Genomic DNA, 15,331 nt, shown 5'->3' with positions numbered 1-15,331 from the left:
TTTTTTTTTTGATAAATTACCTTATTAAATGTTTAATAGGGCTACGTATTAGTTATTAGTTTATTAAACACTCTTTTTAAAGATCACATCATCGTTAAAAAAGAGTCTTCAATCTTGATCACCAGTAAATGGGCGTTCCAATTATAGTTTTTTTTTTTAAAAAAAAAAGGAAAATGATTTGATTGGATTGAAATTGATAAAATATATGAAAATCAAACCCAGCAGGCAAAATTTGAAGATCATGATCACACGGTCCAATAGCTTGATAAGGTTAATTGTCTTCGTAATCTTCTTTTTTTTTTTATTATTATTATTATTATTATTGTTGGTCTTATTAGCAATATTTAAGAGCTGGGTTAGGAAAAAAAACATTGAACACTTTTTTTAAGATAAAAATTAATTTGAAAAAATTCCATTGAATTTCTAGTTTTTAAGTAATTATTATTATTAAATTTAAAAAATTAATCTAGTGATAAAAAATATCATGTAAAAATAATTTTAAAATTATAAAAAACATAGCTATTATTAAATAAAAAAATAATTTTTAATATTATATAGTATGTAATAAAATATAGAACACCATAATCATCGTTTATTTACAAGTAAGAATGGTAAATTAATTTGAACTCGTTGGATACTGATATGTCCCAATATAAATTAATGAGTATTTTTTAGATCTAATAGATAATTAATGAAATATAAATATTATTAAACGACTCGAAACTTATCAAAATTTAACCGAAATATATATATATATATATATATATATATAAAGTATTTGTAAAAATAACACATACCTTAATATGTAACTTACTTGAAAAAATATTTTACATGTAAATTTTATTTTTTTTCTAACCAAGTTTTTTTTTTTTTTTATTTCCTCTCCGCTCCTCTTTTTTTTTTTTGGTCTTAGACAGCTATGTAAATGAGATCCACTGCTGGTCCGAATTTGGAAACGAGTAATGTCTCTGGCAATTTTCATAGGTGGAGATAGGAAGGAGATTCAACAAGGCTGAGTTGTAGGAATGCAATTGGTGGGTAATGATTTTTATACACAGGTGATGTGATGGTGTGGGCATGGCATGGCATGGCATGGTGAGGAGAGAGAATTGGCCTTTGGCCTTTCCACCTACCCCTTAAATGCTTCAAAAGTCAAAACAATACAAAGGCAAGCGGGCCCCCCAAACTCCTTTGGTTTCCACTAGCACGCGTTTCTGCAGCAGGTTGTCCACCATTGTTCTTCGAAGTTGGAACGTAAGCAAAAATATTTAGATTCTCTTTTTTTATATATATTATTATTAAACTCAAAATAATAACTTAAACTTAACACACACACACACAACTTATTAATCTTTAGTTAACATGTTTGGGAACCGCTTAAAATATTATTTTTTTTGCTAAAATTTAATATGATTTATACGTTTTGGATCATTTTAATATGCTGATATCAAAAATAATTTTTAAAAAATAAAAAAAAAATCATTGGCATGCATTTCGGCATAAAAAATTATTTGAAAAGCAACCGCTACCACACTGTCAACCACCCTAGTTTATCGATGAGATTTAGGTTATTGATTTTATGGAATTGAATTAATTTTTTATTTTATTATATAATATAAAATTCAAAAATTTATTTGTTATTAATTCAATATCAAAACATAAAATTCAATAAAAATCTCATACTAAAAAATTGAATTGAAAACAAATAAAAAAGATAAAAAATTCCAAGTCCGACTCTTCGTTTAATATTTAGTCTATTTGACAAACTCATGACTGAATTATAGACTCTATTGGGTCAATTTAATTTTTTATTTTATGATAAAAATATTTAAATTAATTTATTATTAATTCAATATCAAAGGATAAAATTTAATAAAAACTTCATATTAAATGATGAAATTCAAAGGAAAAGGAAAAGATATTTTTTATAAAAAAAAAGTTTAAAAATTCCAACCCGACTCTTTAATTAATATTTAGTCAACGCATCAAACCTGCTACCTGATTTATGAACTCTTAATTTTCATCTTTTAATATATGATAAAAATACTAAAAATAATTTATCAAAAACTCAATACAAAATAATGAAATTAGATAAAAATCACATGCTAAACAATTGAATTACAAAGAAAGTTGAGTTGGGCTAGGCTTGTCCCAAAAAGCTAGGTGTGTGGGGCTGATGAAGGCCTACGCGCCTGACCCATATTGTTTTTAATAAAATGTGAATAACCTATCATCTATTATTTAAAAAAAAAACAAAAGAAAATAACATGTCCTAATTGAATCAAACCTGCAACTTTTATCATACCTGCACGCGTTAACCAACTAAGCCATCAAACAAAGTTGATGACAAATTATTCAAATAACTTATTAAATTGGTTTATTGTTCATATGAACAGTTAAATCAACTTTTAATTTTTTTTTGTTGTTAGTATAATTCATTATAAAATAAACTTGAAAATAATACAAAGACAAATTAACTTAATATGTCCTGATAAAAAAAGCGAGTTGATTCATGACCTGGTTAAAAGGTCGGTTAGAATCTGAAAAAAAATTTCTAATTTTTCTTATAATAACAACATTTTAACTTTTTTTTTTTTTGTTAACTCACCCAAGCCGTAATAAAAAACCTTGCTCTAAGTAAACTTAATAATTAACTACTGAGTTACCTTGGAAAGGATCTTAATTCCATCTTTAAATGGAGAAGAAATCACCTTTTTTTTTTTTTTATGCCTCCCTAAGAAGGTCACGAGCTGGACAGGCATATAAATGTGGTCTTGTTGGTGGGAATATACTTCTCATTTTATATTATTTGTTTACTATATGTTTGATGCGTTAATGCAATGTGTTCTAGCAAGTGTCTTCATTATCACGCTCAACAATGCTAGCGATTGATAGGAGAATGCACGCATCCTCTAGCTTTTTCCCAAAAGGAGAAATGAGTGGTGAGAAAAGAACTGGTAATTTTTTAAACCATTGAAAAGGGTTTCCAAGCCCTGGAAACCACAATCAAATTACAAGCAAGTCAAGCCCACAGATCACAGAGGAAATCTTCAAGAAAAACACTGCAAAACCCTTCATTTACAGCAAGTTCTTGTACAATCTTGAGGATGCCATGTTTGGCACGTTGTCCACTTCCTAGATTGCTTTGTATCCATGAATAGTGTGAACAAAACCACCAATCCTTCTCCTTATCTCTTCTGGATTTGCACCCACCAGCTTATCGACTCTAGCCCCTCCCATCATCAATAAAAATGTTGGCATGGCCTTTACCTCCATCCTCGTAGCTATCTCCTGGTTATTTTATACGGGCACAACACCATTATATATCAGAAAGCACATGACATGCATTGATATTGAACATGTTTAGCCTGAATTGACATAGATCCCAATCATTTTGAGCTGGATTTCAAGAAGATTAGGTGAAAACTGACCGGAAAATCCACTCAAAACAGAGTTTGATTTTAATATTATTTTAAATAACATTGTTTTGAATTTAACTCAGATGAATCTAGGTTGAATCATGAGCCGTGATATTGACCAAATCAAGGGCAACCATGATTAAGCAATGATTAGATTATTGATGCAATAAAGAAGTAGGTTATTGCTTCTTTGGATGCTCTGGGTAGAGTTTTATATAATTTCATTTTATATTTGTCCTTTTTATATTGGGTTCATAGATAAGGTCTTGTGAGCTTTGTGATTGGTGGGGTGCCAAAATAAGAAAAAAAAATACAAGTCATGTGACGTTAGATCAGATTTTTGACTTATTTCATTTAAAAATTTAGGGTTTTTTTTTTATTAACCGTCATATGGATTTGATTTGTCTTCACTCAGTACAGAGCAATTATTTGATTTAATAAATTCCAAGTTTTAATACCAAAAAAATATTCCATATTTTGACCAAAACTCTAGCAGGTCAAAATCCCTGTTGCAGGCTTGCACATGTTTTGCTTTCCAATAACTTGCAACTGGGCAAAAAGTTCATCAGCTTTAAGAATCAATTACCAGAGTTTCGAAGATAAAACGAGTCCATACACTTTTGTGAAACAGAGGAAGGAAGCCCTAGTAACTGTGGCATGTCAGCATCAATTTCTACATGGTTGATGAGATTAATATGTGTGTGTGTGTGTGTGTGTTAGTTTAGGATTTTAAATGGTTATGTTGAACAAATTAATTTACCTTAACTTCATCAACATCCACTGAGAGAAACAGAATATGTTTATAGTTCGAGGCTACTTCCTCAAAGAAAGGATTCATGGCTACTGAGGGCATGCACCAACAAGCTGTAAAGTGCACCACCACCTGCAGGGAGCCAAAAGGAAAGACTAATTCTTTTTAATTTTTATAAAATTCTAGCCTCTAAAATGATAACTTCTCTGTATAAAAGCTGGCGGAATTGAGTAGAATTTCTTGAAACGTAAATTCTAAGTAGCTGGATCATCAATACAGCGGCACGCATGAAAAAAGAGAGAGAATTACTTACAGGACATTCTTTATTGGTAGCTTGATTGATGAAGAAATCCCATGATTTCTCTGAGTCTATCCTGACAACTCTAGTCTTAATGACCTGTGAATGTCCAGCCATCTTTTCTTCCCTTTCTGCTCTGTTGCTCTTATGGTCTACTTTATAGAGGCTTGGATTAGCTATTGAGTTCGGCAAATTTAACTCGGGATGCTGCTTGTTTTTTTCTATTTGGTTTAGAATCAATGCAATCTCCCTTTGAATAAGATGTGGCTGAATCGATAATATCGGACCCACTTTAGATTTTAGTTATTCTAACATATGTGGAAAGTAGTTCTGCTTTATCCAGTTAATCATGCATCTTTGAAATTTGTCTAATGATATTCTTAATGTCTAAATCTCCATCCTGTAATTATTTGTCTCTCTTGAAGTGTGAACCTTGATGAATCATGAACAATCTCTTACCGAAGTAAAAGAAATTCAGTGTCATCAAAATTAAGATGGCCTTACCTGGCTTACAATACGTTGATTGCTGCAATGGTGAACTCTGTGTTGACTTTAAGGATTGCAGGACATAGGAACTCAAAGTTTAAGTATTTTACTTTTGTTTTCTCATTTCTTGTTGAGTTTGTGGGATCCAGATCCTCCCTTAATTAGTCATCTTGATTGATCATAGCATTTGTTGACTCAAGCTCAAATTCCTAATCTTTCTCGATCCATTGCACGATCTTCCTCGTTTTAAGGGAGATAATTAACGTTGTAAAATGAACTAGTTAGCTTTATTCAATTCTTGATGATGGAAAGATGAGACTTAACTACATTCAATCAAGAAATTATGGATGTATTCAAACAAGCTCTATAGTAAGCTAACAAAGGTTGTTGGTTCTATCAATATTCCTGGCATTTTGTGTCGATCTAGTAAGTTGATATAGAAATTCCGTCTTCCTCCCACTTCCATTAGCTTTTCTATTTTGATGGGGAACGTCTAGAGTTTAGCTTTGCTTTAGCACAAATGTCAATGAATACTGCTTCTATAGCCCACCCATGTTTTTCCCTCGATTTCTATATCCAAAAAGGGGCTTGGGATTATCCTTATCATCATCCTGATACTGAACTGACAGAACTTAGACAATATCTGCTGTCCTGTCCCTCCTACGTAGGGCTTGTTTTTATATCAATATATGCTTGCTTCTGTCTGCCACATGAGATTGTTGGAAATAGGTTTTATATGTCTACTTGACCTCTTGCTGCTAAAATATACAATGAACATTGCGAGGATAACTCTAGCATTTAGTTGATATCATACCTCTGCATAGAGCATGCTAGATTACTAGGCTTCCTCTTGACCTTGGACTTGAAGACTGAAGAGGCCATTCTAATTGGGGTGGATTCTCCTGGCTCAAATCATGGTTTATGATTCTTGCAACTCAGAAATGAAAGTTTTTATGCTCCTCAGGATGAGTAACACACAGATTACCACTAAGCATCTGATAAAAGGGTGGATAGGAGTTGGGAGGTCTAATATGATCTATTTTAACAATTCAAGGTCTGAAATCTGCTACACTTTTAGAATATAGACTGTTGAGATGGTTGTGTCCAAAACACAAGGGCATAATTGAAAAGGCTATTACTAGTTTACCACATAGTGAACAATGTGCTGAAGATATAGTCTAAAATTTAAATCCCAGACTTATTGGGGGGAAATGACCAAACTGTCCTCTGTGAGGATATACTTCTGGTGGTCACGAGTAACCAATACTTCCTGGAATGGATAGAACACAAAACCTAACAAAGAACTCATTACAGTTGCTCAGAGCTGCCACTCTTCACACTTCAGAATGGCTCATTTAACAAACTTAAATGGAGTCACTGAGACCCTGCCAGCCATACCAAAACTTATCAACGTGCAGAAACCTCAAAGAAGGATGAAAATAACTGGATTGCTAGGCAAGAAGCCGGTTAATCTTCAAGGGAATTCATTTCAAACTACAAGAAGACTAGCTTTAGGCCTTGCTTCAATAGCTCTCATTGGAAATCCCAGTACCGGTGTCTCTCTCGCGGAGGATAATTGGTGGGCTCGTGATATCCCCTTGCCCGTGCCTTCTGCAGAGAACAGTAAGCTTTCTTATAAGCATCACATCAGAATGCTAAGTTTCTCATTCTCTCGTATCAAAAATGTTGTCCGAGTGTAGAATTCCGATATGTTCCCTTGATATTGCAACCATTCATCATTGTTTATGTAGTGCAGAACTTGCAAATGAGGAGACAGGCACACGTTCTTTTCTGAAGAAGGGAATTTATATGGCAAATGTTGGATTACAAGGTAGCGCACGTAGGGTAAAGAGATATGCCTTTGATCTCTTAGCTCTGGAGGATTTGATAGGACCAGACACCCTGAATTATGTCAGGAAGTACTTGAGAATCAAGTCCACTTTCATGTACTATGATTTGGACAGGATTATCTCTGCAGTTCCTGTAGATGACAAGCAACCTCTTACTGATCTGGCTAACAGATTGTTTGACAACTTTGAAAAGGTGAATCAATGGTTACAAGCAGAGATTTTTCTCTAATTTTAATTGCTGAAAGTTCCTCTTATACGAGGTTGAAGTACTTCACAAGCTTTCTTTGAACTAATTGTTCAGTTTCTGATTCATTGACAGCTTGAAGATGCATCGAGGAGGAAAAACCTGTCTGATACAAAATCAAGTTATCGAGACACAAAAGCACTTTTGCAAGAGGTCATGCAACAGAATCCAGTTGATCTGAAGAGTAAATTTACCTATTACCCGGATGGACTTCAAAGCTAGTTGAGCCTTACGGGTGATGAAGAAAATATATTCACATTACAGTGTACTTTCTATTTATTCTTAATTTGCAATTTAGCCTTCCCACTTACATTTCAAAATTCCTCGTGTATTTTTAGGCAAATGGCAAAACTATCAAGTTATTATGTAAGAAAATGAAAGAAACTAGGAATTAAGCAAGTACATCAGTGTGAACAGGTAATTACAACAGAATTTCATAGGGAACTCATTCTCGAGTAAACAAAATAATAATTGGGCAAAGCCTTTTAATAACAACAATGTAATGCACTATACAGGTTACTAACTATCAGTTCGTGTTAGGATCACTCTCACTTTCTCAATTTACCAATACTCGTGACAGAGATACATAATACTATCATCTTGTGTTAGAATCAGCCCAAACTCAAGCGAGAATCAAACGACCGCATGTTGGCTTGACGTCGAGGAATACCTATCTCACAAGCATTAACCCTGGATGCAAATCGGAGTGAACAAAGTGACTCACCCAGTGAAGAGTGATCAGGAGAAATGTTTACGAACATCAGTGTCTTCGAGTCTCCACCCAAACATGGCTGAAAGAACATGGGATTAAAAGAAAAATATATCTTAGATCACCAAGATAAACAAAAACACTGGGAAAGAATGATGTGGAGTGTTCATGTTAGCCAGGATTTAATTTGATAAGACACAAAACTAGGTTTTACTTCCAAGATAACCATTCAGGTAGTTTTCTTGGGATGTGTTTTCACCTACTATAGGTAGGCCAAACAAAAAAAAAATTGAACGTAAGCTCCAAGAAGAGCTATTAATTTATCTATAAAAACCTTTTTTTGCTCCAATGATGGCATAGGAGATCTCAATAACATATATGCAAAAGACTTTATACAGAGTGGAGAAGAGATGAACCTTATATAATAGTGTAGTGTGAAGATCTTAAAAGAAGAATCATCCTCACAACAAGGAAGTCTCTTTAATAGTTGTGTATGAGATTTTGCTACTATAATCATATAAAGATGAAAGACTTGATTTATCAAAGATAATTCCATACAAGTAGCACATAAAGCTTAAAATTCTTCGAAGTCTTTTAAATTATTTACCTGCAATAGATAAGTAAGCTTTGAGTTTCTAAATGGTACATGATCCTCCTTCTTTGCCAAGGAAAATATAACATCACTTAAAGATGACAAGCTTTTATTGATAGCCTGATAAAGATTGCACAGAGAAATTAATTTGATTACTAATAGTGAATTAATTAAAAAAAATACTATCAGGTCACAATAGTCAAGTCACATACTTGGGTTTCTCTCAATCTATCTCCAGTCGAGCCACTCTTGGATAGACGTTCACTCCCAGCAAGATCAATAAGATTCAAAACACCTTGTACTTGTTGTTCTGTGTTCTAATGGATGCAAACAGACATTCAATTTAAAGGGGATAAAAGAAAAGGAACAACAGAAAAGAACTTATGGAAAACAAAGGTATTGTTACCTCATTAACACCAGATATTCGCAATGTGAAAACAAAGTGACTTCTAGATGATTGCTCATTCATTTGGGTCTTGCCAACAGACCTACAAGAAGCAAAAATTTCAAGTTTTTATCATATAGCACTGTAATTGAGGGTAACAAGTTGAAGGGTCTGTTTAAGAGTGGTATAGGTTGCTTTCCAAAGTGTTTTTTGCTTGGAAATGCATCAAAATATTTTTTTTATTTTAAAAATTAATTTTTGATATCAGCACATCAAAACAAACGATGTAAAAACACTAAAAAAATATTAATTTGAAGCTAAAAAAAATTCAAAATTTTCAAAAGTACGGTTGAACCGCAATGGCAAATAGGAACGAAGACATACACCACATTTGTTTGTGTGCATGTCAAGCAATTTTCCTTTTTTGATTACAATCAAATTAGATTTTTTTTTATTGCGAATTTTTATCTATAGTAGCAAGTATCAACAATAAGAAGAGTTGGAAATACAAAAAGAAAATATGGAGATTCACAAACAATGCACAATACAGTATTGCATAAACATATTAGATGGTTAAACAGCACCAAAAAAAGTATTAAATGATTAAAATGTCTATTTTGGACAGCCATATTTTAAGAATAGAGAAATGACTAGAAAGAGCTTGAGAAAATATTCATATTCTAAACATTACTAACCTACTATGAGATGCCTGATCCAAGAGAAAAGAGACCTCTCTAGAACTGCAAACATCCACAACAGTGAGATCGGAAACATGTGTGTTCCCGTTGGCATCGTGCTTAATTGTGTATTGCTTTCCATTACTACCATACTCTGTTCTTGATGAATCTTTAGTTGACAATAAATCTCGGATTGTTTCATTGTATATTTCCAACATTGACACCTGTTATTGTTGTAAAAAAATGCTTAATTATGATACACAAAATTATGTCATGGATTCTAACAACAAATGAGATTACTTTTCACCTGCATTTCATATTTCCAGCCTTGGGATTGAAGAGATTGCCTAGTTTGGAATATTTGTTCTAATGACCTGGGTATCAACCCCTTCTGCTCCAGGTTTCCTGGTTTGCCCATCATGGTATAGGTTTTACCAGAACCAGTTTGGCCGTAGGCAAAGATGCAAACCTAGAAAAACAAAGCTAATCATCTCTTACCGCAAGAGAAAAAAAAAAGATTCAAGATTTCTCTTTTTAATCATTGACTAGATGAACTAGTTAAGATAAATTTAGTGACTGTAAAAAATTAAGATACAATGAGTTGAAACAATTAACTTAAAGTTTCTCAAAGGGCTCGAAAAAAAAAACAATCAAATAAGCACATAAGTGCACTCATGCAGTTGCCATTTGCCACATATATGTTCGTGAAAATGCAATAAAAAAGACTCAGTGCTGGATAAATCACCTTATAACCATCAAGAGCACTTTGAACAAGCTGAGAAATTTCTACAAAAACATCCTCTTGTGTTGAATCAGGCATAAAAACTTTATCAAAAGTGAAAGAATATTTTTGCCCTGGTGAGAAAGTAAGCATGACATTAGTTTGAAAGGTTCAAGATATGATTTGAACAAGAGAAATAGTATTCTAGCAGTAAAACAAATTCAATCAAATATTAAGCTATTTCAAGAATACCATTTTGTGTCAGATCAATGCCTCGCCCGAGAGCTTCTGTTGTGGTGGGATAAGATACATCTTTTCCATCAGCACCAGGACTATCCTCTGGCAACAAAGGCCGTACACGACAAAACACACGAATATTTCCCTTTAGTTCCTGCAGCATAACAGAGCTTCATAAGATAAATGTATGTTGTACTCAAATAGAAAATAGTAGGAGACTTTATGATTACCAATATTGTATTGTGTAGCTTTTTCCTTAACGTCTCTCCTTCAACAATTTTAAGTTCTGCATCTTCTAAGCGGTTTTGTAACTCACATATAAGTTTCTTTTGTTCTTCAAATTCAGTTTTTGCCTCAAATGCAGATAAATCAGATACCTAAAAAGAGAATAACCTTAACCATTATAATAAATTCAAATAAAACTATAAAATAGCAGCAACTAATCAAGCACATGGAAAAATCTCTTGCAAGCTCGATAGTAATACCCTTAATTTATTTTGGGCGGCATCTAGCTGATCCTGCAATGTCTTCAACTGGTTGCTTTGGGATACACATCTTTCCTGCATATAACATTTAAGAAAATATAATTGTAAATGCACTAGACTAGTGAGGGAATGAAAATTTAAATTTTAAAAACAAACCTTTAATTCATTTGATTTTATAACGAGCTCTTCACAATTAACTACTTCAGCTGTTAAAGTTTGCACTTGCAATTGCAGTTGATCACGATCCTCTCTCACCTGTTGCAACTCTGCCCTTACAGATGCAACTTCTTTCACCAGCGCATCCTTTTGCTTTGCAGCATCATTCACGGATGCCTGATAGTTTTATCCATCAATGATAGATTAGGAATGCTAAAAGAAAAGCGGGAAAAAAAGGGAAAAAAAAAAATTTATCCTATGCTTCAACTGGATAAAGTGTAGCATAAAAACAATATACATCCAGAAAACCATACAACACTGCCGTTATTAACACGCCCCACTAAGATCTCATGACATGATTTGACAACTTTTAACAAGGCTGTGCAAGAAAATTAGTTAGTACTCCTATAACTGAACATTTGTAGACTAGACAAAAATCTTATCCAAATGATTGCATGATCAGGGCAAGCAACCTAATTTAAAACCCTTCACTATCTTTGGAGAGGCCCATTTAAACTGTTTACCCATCTTAAAACCCTTGGCAAAGGGATGCCGATTGCGGAACTTTCCCATCTAATATTAACAACATTTTCCTAAAGCAAGGATGCTAAGTTAGATCACTGAAAATTGACAAGCTCACCTGATAAGCAACGGCACATCAACTCATTTAGTGACATTGTTTGCTTCTCTACACAGATGGTAATTCCTATAATGCTAGGGTATAAGGCTAATAATTACATATAAATGGACCAGGCTTCCAGAACCGCAATCTTTGTACTTCCTTGTTGATTGTTATATTTTCAAGACTATGCACATTGGCATGGAAAATCATAACTAATGTTGAATGACAAGTGGTTGGATGAAAAGTGCTTTTCAACTTTCCTTGCGTTCCAAATTTGAGATCTATCAGTGAAGATATCCCTAACAGCTTAGAATCTTAGGTTGGATGTTTCTTCAATGTTACTTCTTAACAATATTTGAGATGAAATTAAACCATTTTAGCAACTTCAGATCATAATTTAGACTGCTTACATAAAGAAGCTTTCAGAAAGGAATTTATTTCCTCTTGTATTTGGGTTACATTTTTTAGTAATGTGTATTCAAGTTTGACTTTGGACTTCGCACTAGTTTCCCACCTAACCAGTTATATTCACCACATTCCTCATTTTGGGGAGTCATACATTGTAAACAGATATGTTTCAGAAAACGGGCCCGTTCAAAATTTCCAAGCATTAGTAAACACTAGATCTATGAGAAAAAAACAAGTATTGGCGGCCTGCTTTTTCAAAGCAATAGCTCCAATAGTGCCTGCAGCCTAAGTGCACTAAAAATCAATTCCGATCCTGATAAAGAGAGTTCAAACAAAAAACCTGTAGGTATTTTTCTCATGGGTGCAATAATGATGCCAATTAGGAGTATTTTTATTTCTGTACTTCAAGCCAGAAAAAATGGTTTCTAAATACCTCAAAGGTAATACCTAGTAATAACATTTTTTTTCTCCTGAAGACTGAAAGCATTCTTTTTCAAAAGTGTCTGCTCTTGCAAGAACATTGAAGTCATCTTCCTCACTATTCATTAAGAATAATATTGTACCATGCGCTTAACTAGTAAATGTCACGAGAAATGATTCAACACTTCAACCAAGAAGAAAAGGAACGAGACCAGCTTACTTTGCACGAATTAAATTGATCTTGCAATGACATGTATTGACCCCCCAAGGTGCTTAGGTTCTCTACTATAGCAGCTTTCTCTTTTTCTCCACGCTTTACATTTTCATGAGCTGTGTCAAGATCTGTCTGAAGCTTGCTATTGTACAGTTGTAAGCTTGAATTGTACTCCTGTAGCAACTTGTACATATCACTTACTGATGTTATCTGCAGAATTCAACAAAGCATATAAGCGCACAGGAAAGGTCACTTCATAAAATCATCAGGACTATTTCAAATTACATTTCTTATATTACCCTTTGATTCGCATTTTGAAGCTCTCCTTGAATCTTTCCGAGCTCTTCAGAGAGGGAAGCTTGTGACTTTTCAACGGTAAGTCTAGCCTCTTTCTCTCTTGCAAGAGAATCCATTGCAGCCTGGAGAATCCAGAAAAGAAGAAGAATCATGAAAGATAATTAACAGATCAGTATCGTATCGGTGAAGGATACCAAAGTTTTCATCTACTCTTTCTTACCAACTTCTCAGATTCCTCTTTGGAAAGTTTCTCTTGTAGAGAAGCAAGGCTCTTTCTCAACTCAACGATAATCAAATTTAATTCTTCTTCCTTGTTTTTCACTATCAAATCTAAAATGAAAAAAAAATCCATCAGCAACCAATAAACAAAAAGAAAAGAAAGGGAAACAAAAAAGCAAACATACCCATTTCAGCACATCTACTCTCAGCAAAATCCAAAGCATTTTGTAACTTTTCTTGCTCAAAGAGGTAACTTCCTTCTAGCTCTTGAAACCATTTGATACATAGCCTTAACCTCTTTATATAATCCATCATGTTTTCACATCTCTCCTACAGAACCCCAAAAAACAGTCAATCTTTAAACAAAAATTGCTAACTAAATCACTTGTAACATTAAAAACCAGAAAAACTGGCACTGACCTTGTAATTGAACTTGTTTTTGTATTTCATTCTCTCACACAATAAAGCATAAACATCTTCTCTTGTGAACTCAAAGCCACCATACTCTGATCCAGCATTACTAGGTGGTGCACTATTTAAACCACCTTCTTGCTCACCATTTACAACTGAAAATGCATGCCTCATTCTGCCATTATTTGCCGTCCCAACCATTTTTTTCTTCAAATCCAAGTTCTTGCCACTAATCTACACGCAACTCATCACCGATATACTTCTGAAAATCCAGCAAAGAAAAGAAAAGAAAAGGCCTTTAGCCCAAAATACGAAACACAAAAAATAATTGCTCACATGGAGATGAAAGCCCGAGTTTTAAAAATGTAAACTATAAGCTAAACATGTGAAGATCACAAATAAACTTCTCTCAAAAAACAACAAAAAAAACTCATCATCAACAAAAAAAGACCAGACCCATTACTAAGAAGAGCCTGAAGAAGAAAACCCACATTTTAGAAATTTAAAAGGCGCTCACTCGTGCAGGAGGATTAGAAGCAGTAGAAAAGAAATGGCTATTGTAGAGGTGTTAAGACATAAGTGGAGGTTTGTGTTCTGCTCCTTGCAGGCCATTTTGAAGCAACAAGAGAGAGAAAGACTGTGTTTGTTTTTTTCTATTTTTTTATTTATTAAATAAAGTTATTTAGAAGAAATATTTTATATTTTATATTTATATTTATATTTAGATAGAGAGATAGATAGGTAAGTTTGGTCTAGAGTTTGGTGGGGGCCATTGATTGTATTCAAAGCTATCAAGTGTAATCACAACCATTGCTTTTAAGAGCAGGAAGGAAAGATTCATATATTTGCAGAGCAGAGAGTGCTGAGCTCAGGTTAGAAATTAGAAATGGAGCACTGTGAGATTTATATACCTTTATGTGGTCCTCATAGTTTCTATTTTTTGTCATTTTAATCCCTTCACTGAAATTTTAGGCACCCAAAGTCTTGTGTAAGTTGTGTTTCATCAAATGGAAGTGCTCAAATAAGAAAACATTACCTGGGTGTTTGTTTGATGGAAAGTGGTTTTCTGAAATCACTTTCCAAATTTTCTTATGTTTGTTTGTCATTAAAAAAGTTGATCAAAGGAAAAATTTAGAAATGTTATATTATTTGTTGATTATATCAAATTTGATCCTCAAACTTTTGGTTGCTATATATTTTTTTTTTGAATATTTTTTTTTCAATTTCACCCCTAAGAAATTTAATTTTTATATTAACTTTGGTCCTCATTTTTATAATTGTTATTTGATTTTCCCTTATCATTTTTTTATTGAAATTTTTTATCTATCAAATTTGGTCCTCATTCTTTTAATTTTTACTTATTTTATTTGAAATAATTTATGAAATTGTAATTATTATTATTTTAATTTCTTCATCTTTCAATTTTTTTATTTGTTAGATTTTATCTCTATTATTTTGATTATTATTTATTTTATTTGAGATAATTTATGAAATTATATTTTTTTCAATTTCATTCTCATTCAACTTTTTAATTTGTAATATTTTTTTCTCATTATTTTAACAAACTTGAAAAAAAATAAAACATTAATAAGTTATTTTCCATGATATAACCAAATACTGGAAACTGTTTTTTCAACTTATTTTCCATTACATGACCAAACAAGCGAGGCATAGTTTCCATTTAACATAGATGTGGTTGTTGATGCTATTATAGTTGTAAGAAAATATTT

General features: G+C 32.9%; 3 protein-coding genes across 3 annotated transcripts; 1 reads left to right on the top strand and 2 right to left on the bottom strand.

The window, feature by feature from the left end:
- Positions 1 to 2,940: 2,940 nt before the first annotated feature.
- LOC18095889 (thioredoxin-like protein CXXS1) lies at positions 2,941 to 4,731 on the bottom strand. The gene is made up of 3 exons (XM_024584007.2): positions 4,484 to 4,731; positions 4,180 to 4,302; positions 2,941 to 3,291 (listed from the first exon to the last, which is right to left on the bottom strand). The coding sequence occupies exons 1-3, from the start codon at positions 4,583 to 4,585 to the stop codon at positions 3,136 to 3,138; spliced, it is 381 nt and encodes a 126-aa protein (XP_024439775.1). The 5' UTR covers positions 4,586 to 4,731; the 3' UTR covers positions 2,941 to 3,135.
- A 1,483-nt stretch (positions 4,732 to 6,214) lies between these two features.
- Positions 6,215 to 7,447, top strand: LOC18095888 (photosynthetic NDH subunit of lumenal location 3, chloroplastic). Its single transcript, XM_006370547.3, has 3 exons — positions 6,215 to 6,577; positions 6,711 to 6,997; positions 7,124 to 7,447. The coding sequence occupies exons 1-3, from the start codon at positions 6,301 to 6,303 to the stop codon at positions 7,268 to 7,270; spliced, it is 711 nt and encodes a 236-aa protein (XP_006370609.1). The 5' UTR covers positions 6,215 to 6,300; the 3' UTR covers positions 7,271 to 7,447.
- Positions 7,448 to 7,504: 57 nt separating this feature from the next.
- LOC18095887 (kinesin-like protein KIN-14N) lies at positions 7,505 to 14,257 on the bottom strand. The gene is made up of 17 exons (XM_006370546.3): positions 14,093 to 14,257; positions 13,611 to 13,863; positions 13,376 to 13,520; positions 13,192 to 13,301; positions 12,974 to 13,093; positions 12,681 to 12,884; positions 11,011 to 11,187; positions 10,855 to 10,929; positions 10,600 to 10,746; positions 10,385 to 10,523; positions 10,157 to 10,266; positions 9,719 to 9,880; positions 9,430 to 9,635; positions 8,756 to 8,837; positions 8,562 to 8,666; positions 8,365 to 8,469; positions 7,505 to 7,839 (listed from the first exon to the last, which is right to left on the bottom strand). The coding sequence occupies exons 2-17, from the start codon at positions 13,800 to 13,802 to the stop codon at positions 7,660 to 7,662; spliced, it is 2,259 nt and encodes a 752-aa protein (XP_006370608.1). The 5' UTR covers positions 13,803 to 13,863; positions 14,093 to 14,257; the 3' UTR covers positions 7,505 to 7,659.
- Between the last annotated feature and the right edge of the window lie 1,074 nt (positions 14,258 to 15,331).

The sequence above is a fragment of the Populus trichocarpa genome, chromosome 1 (assembly GCF_000002775.5).
Source record: "Populus trichocarpa isolate Nisqually-1 chromosome 1, P.trichocarpa_v4.1, whole genome shotgun sequence".
Taxonomy (NCBI): Eukaryota; Viridiplantae; Streptophyta; class Magnoliopsida; order Malpighiales; family Salicaceae; genus Populus; species Populus trichocarpa.
The sequence above is the reverse complement of the archived record's forward strand: the minus strand, read 5'-3'. Positions and strand labels throughout refer to the sequence as shown.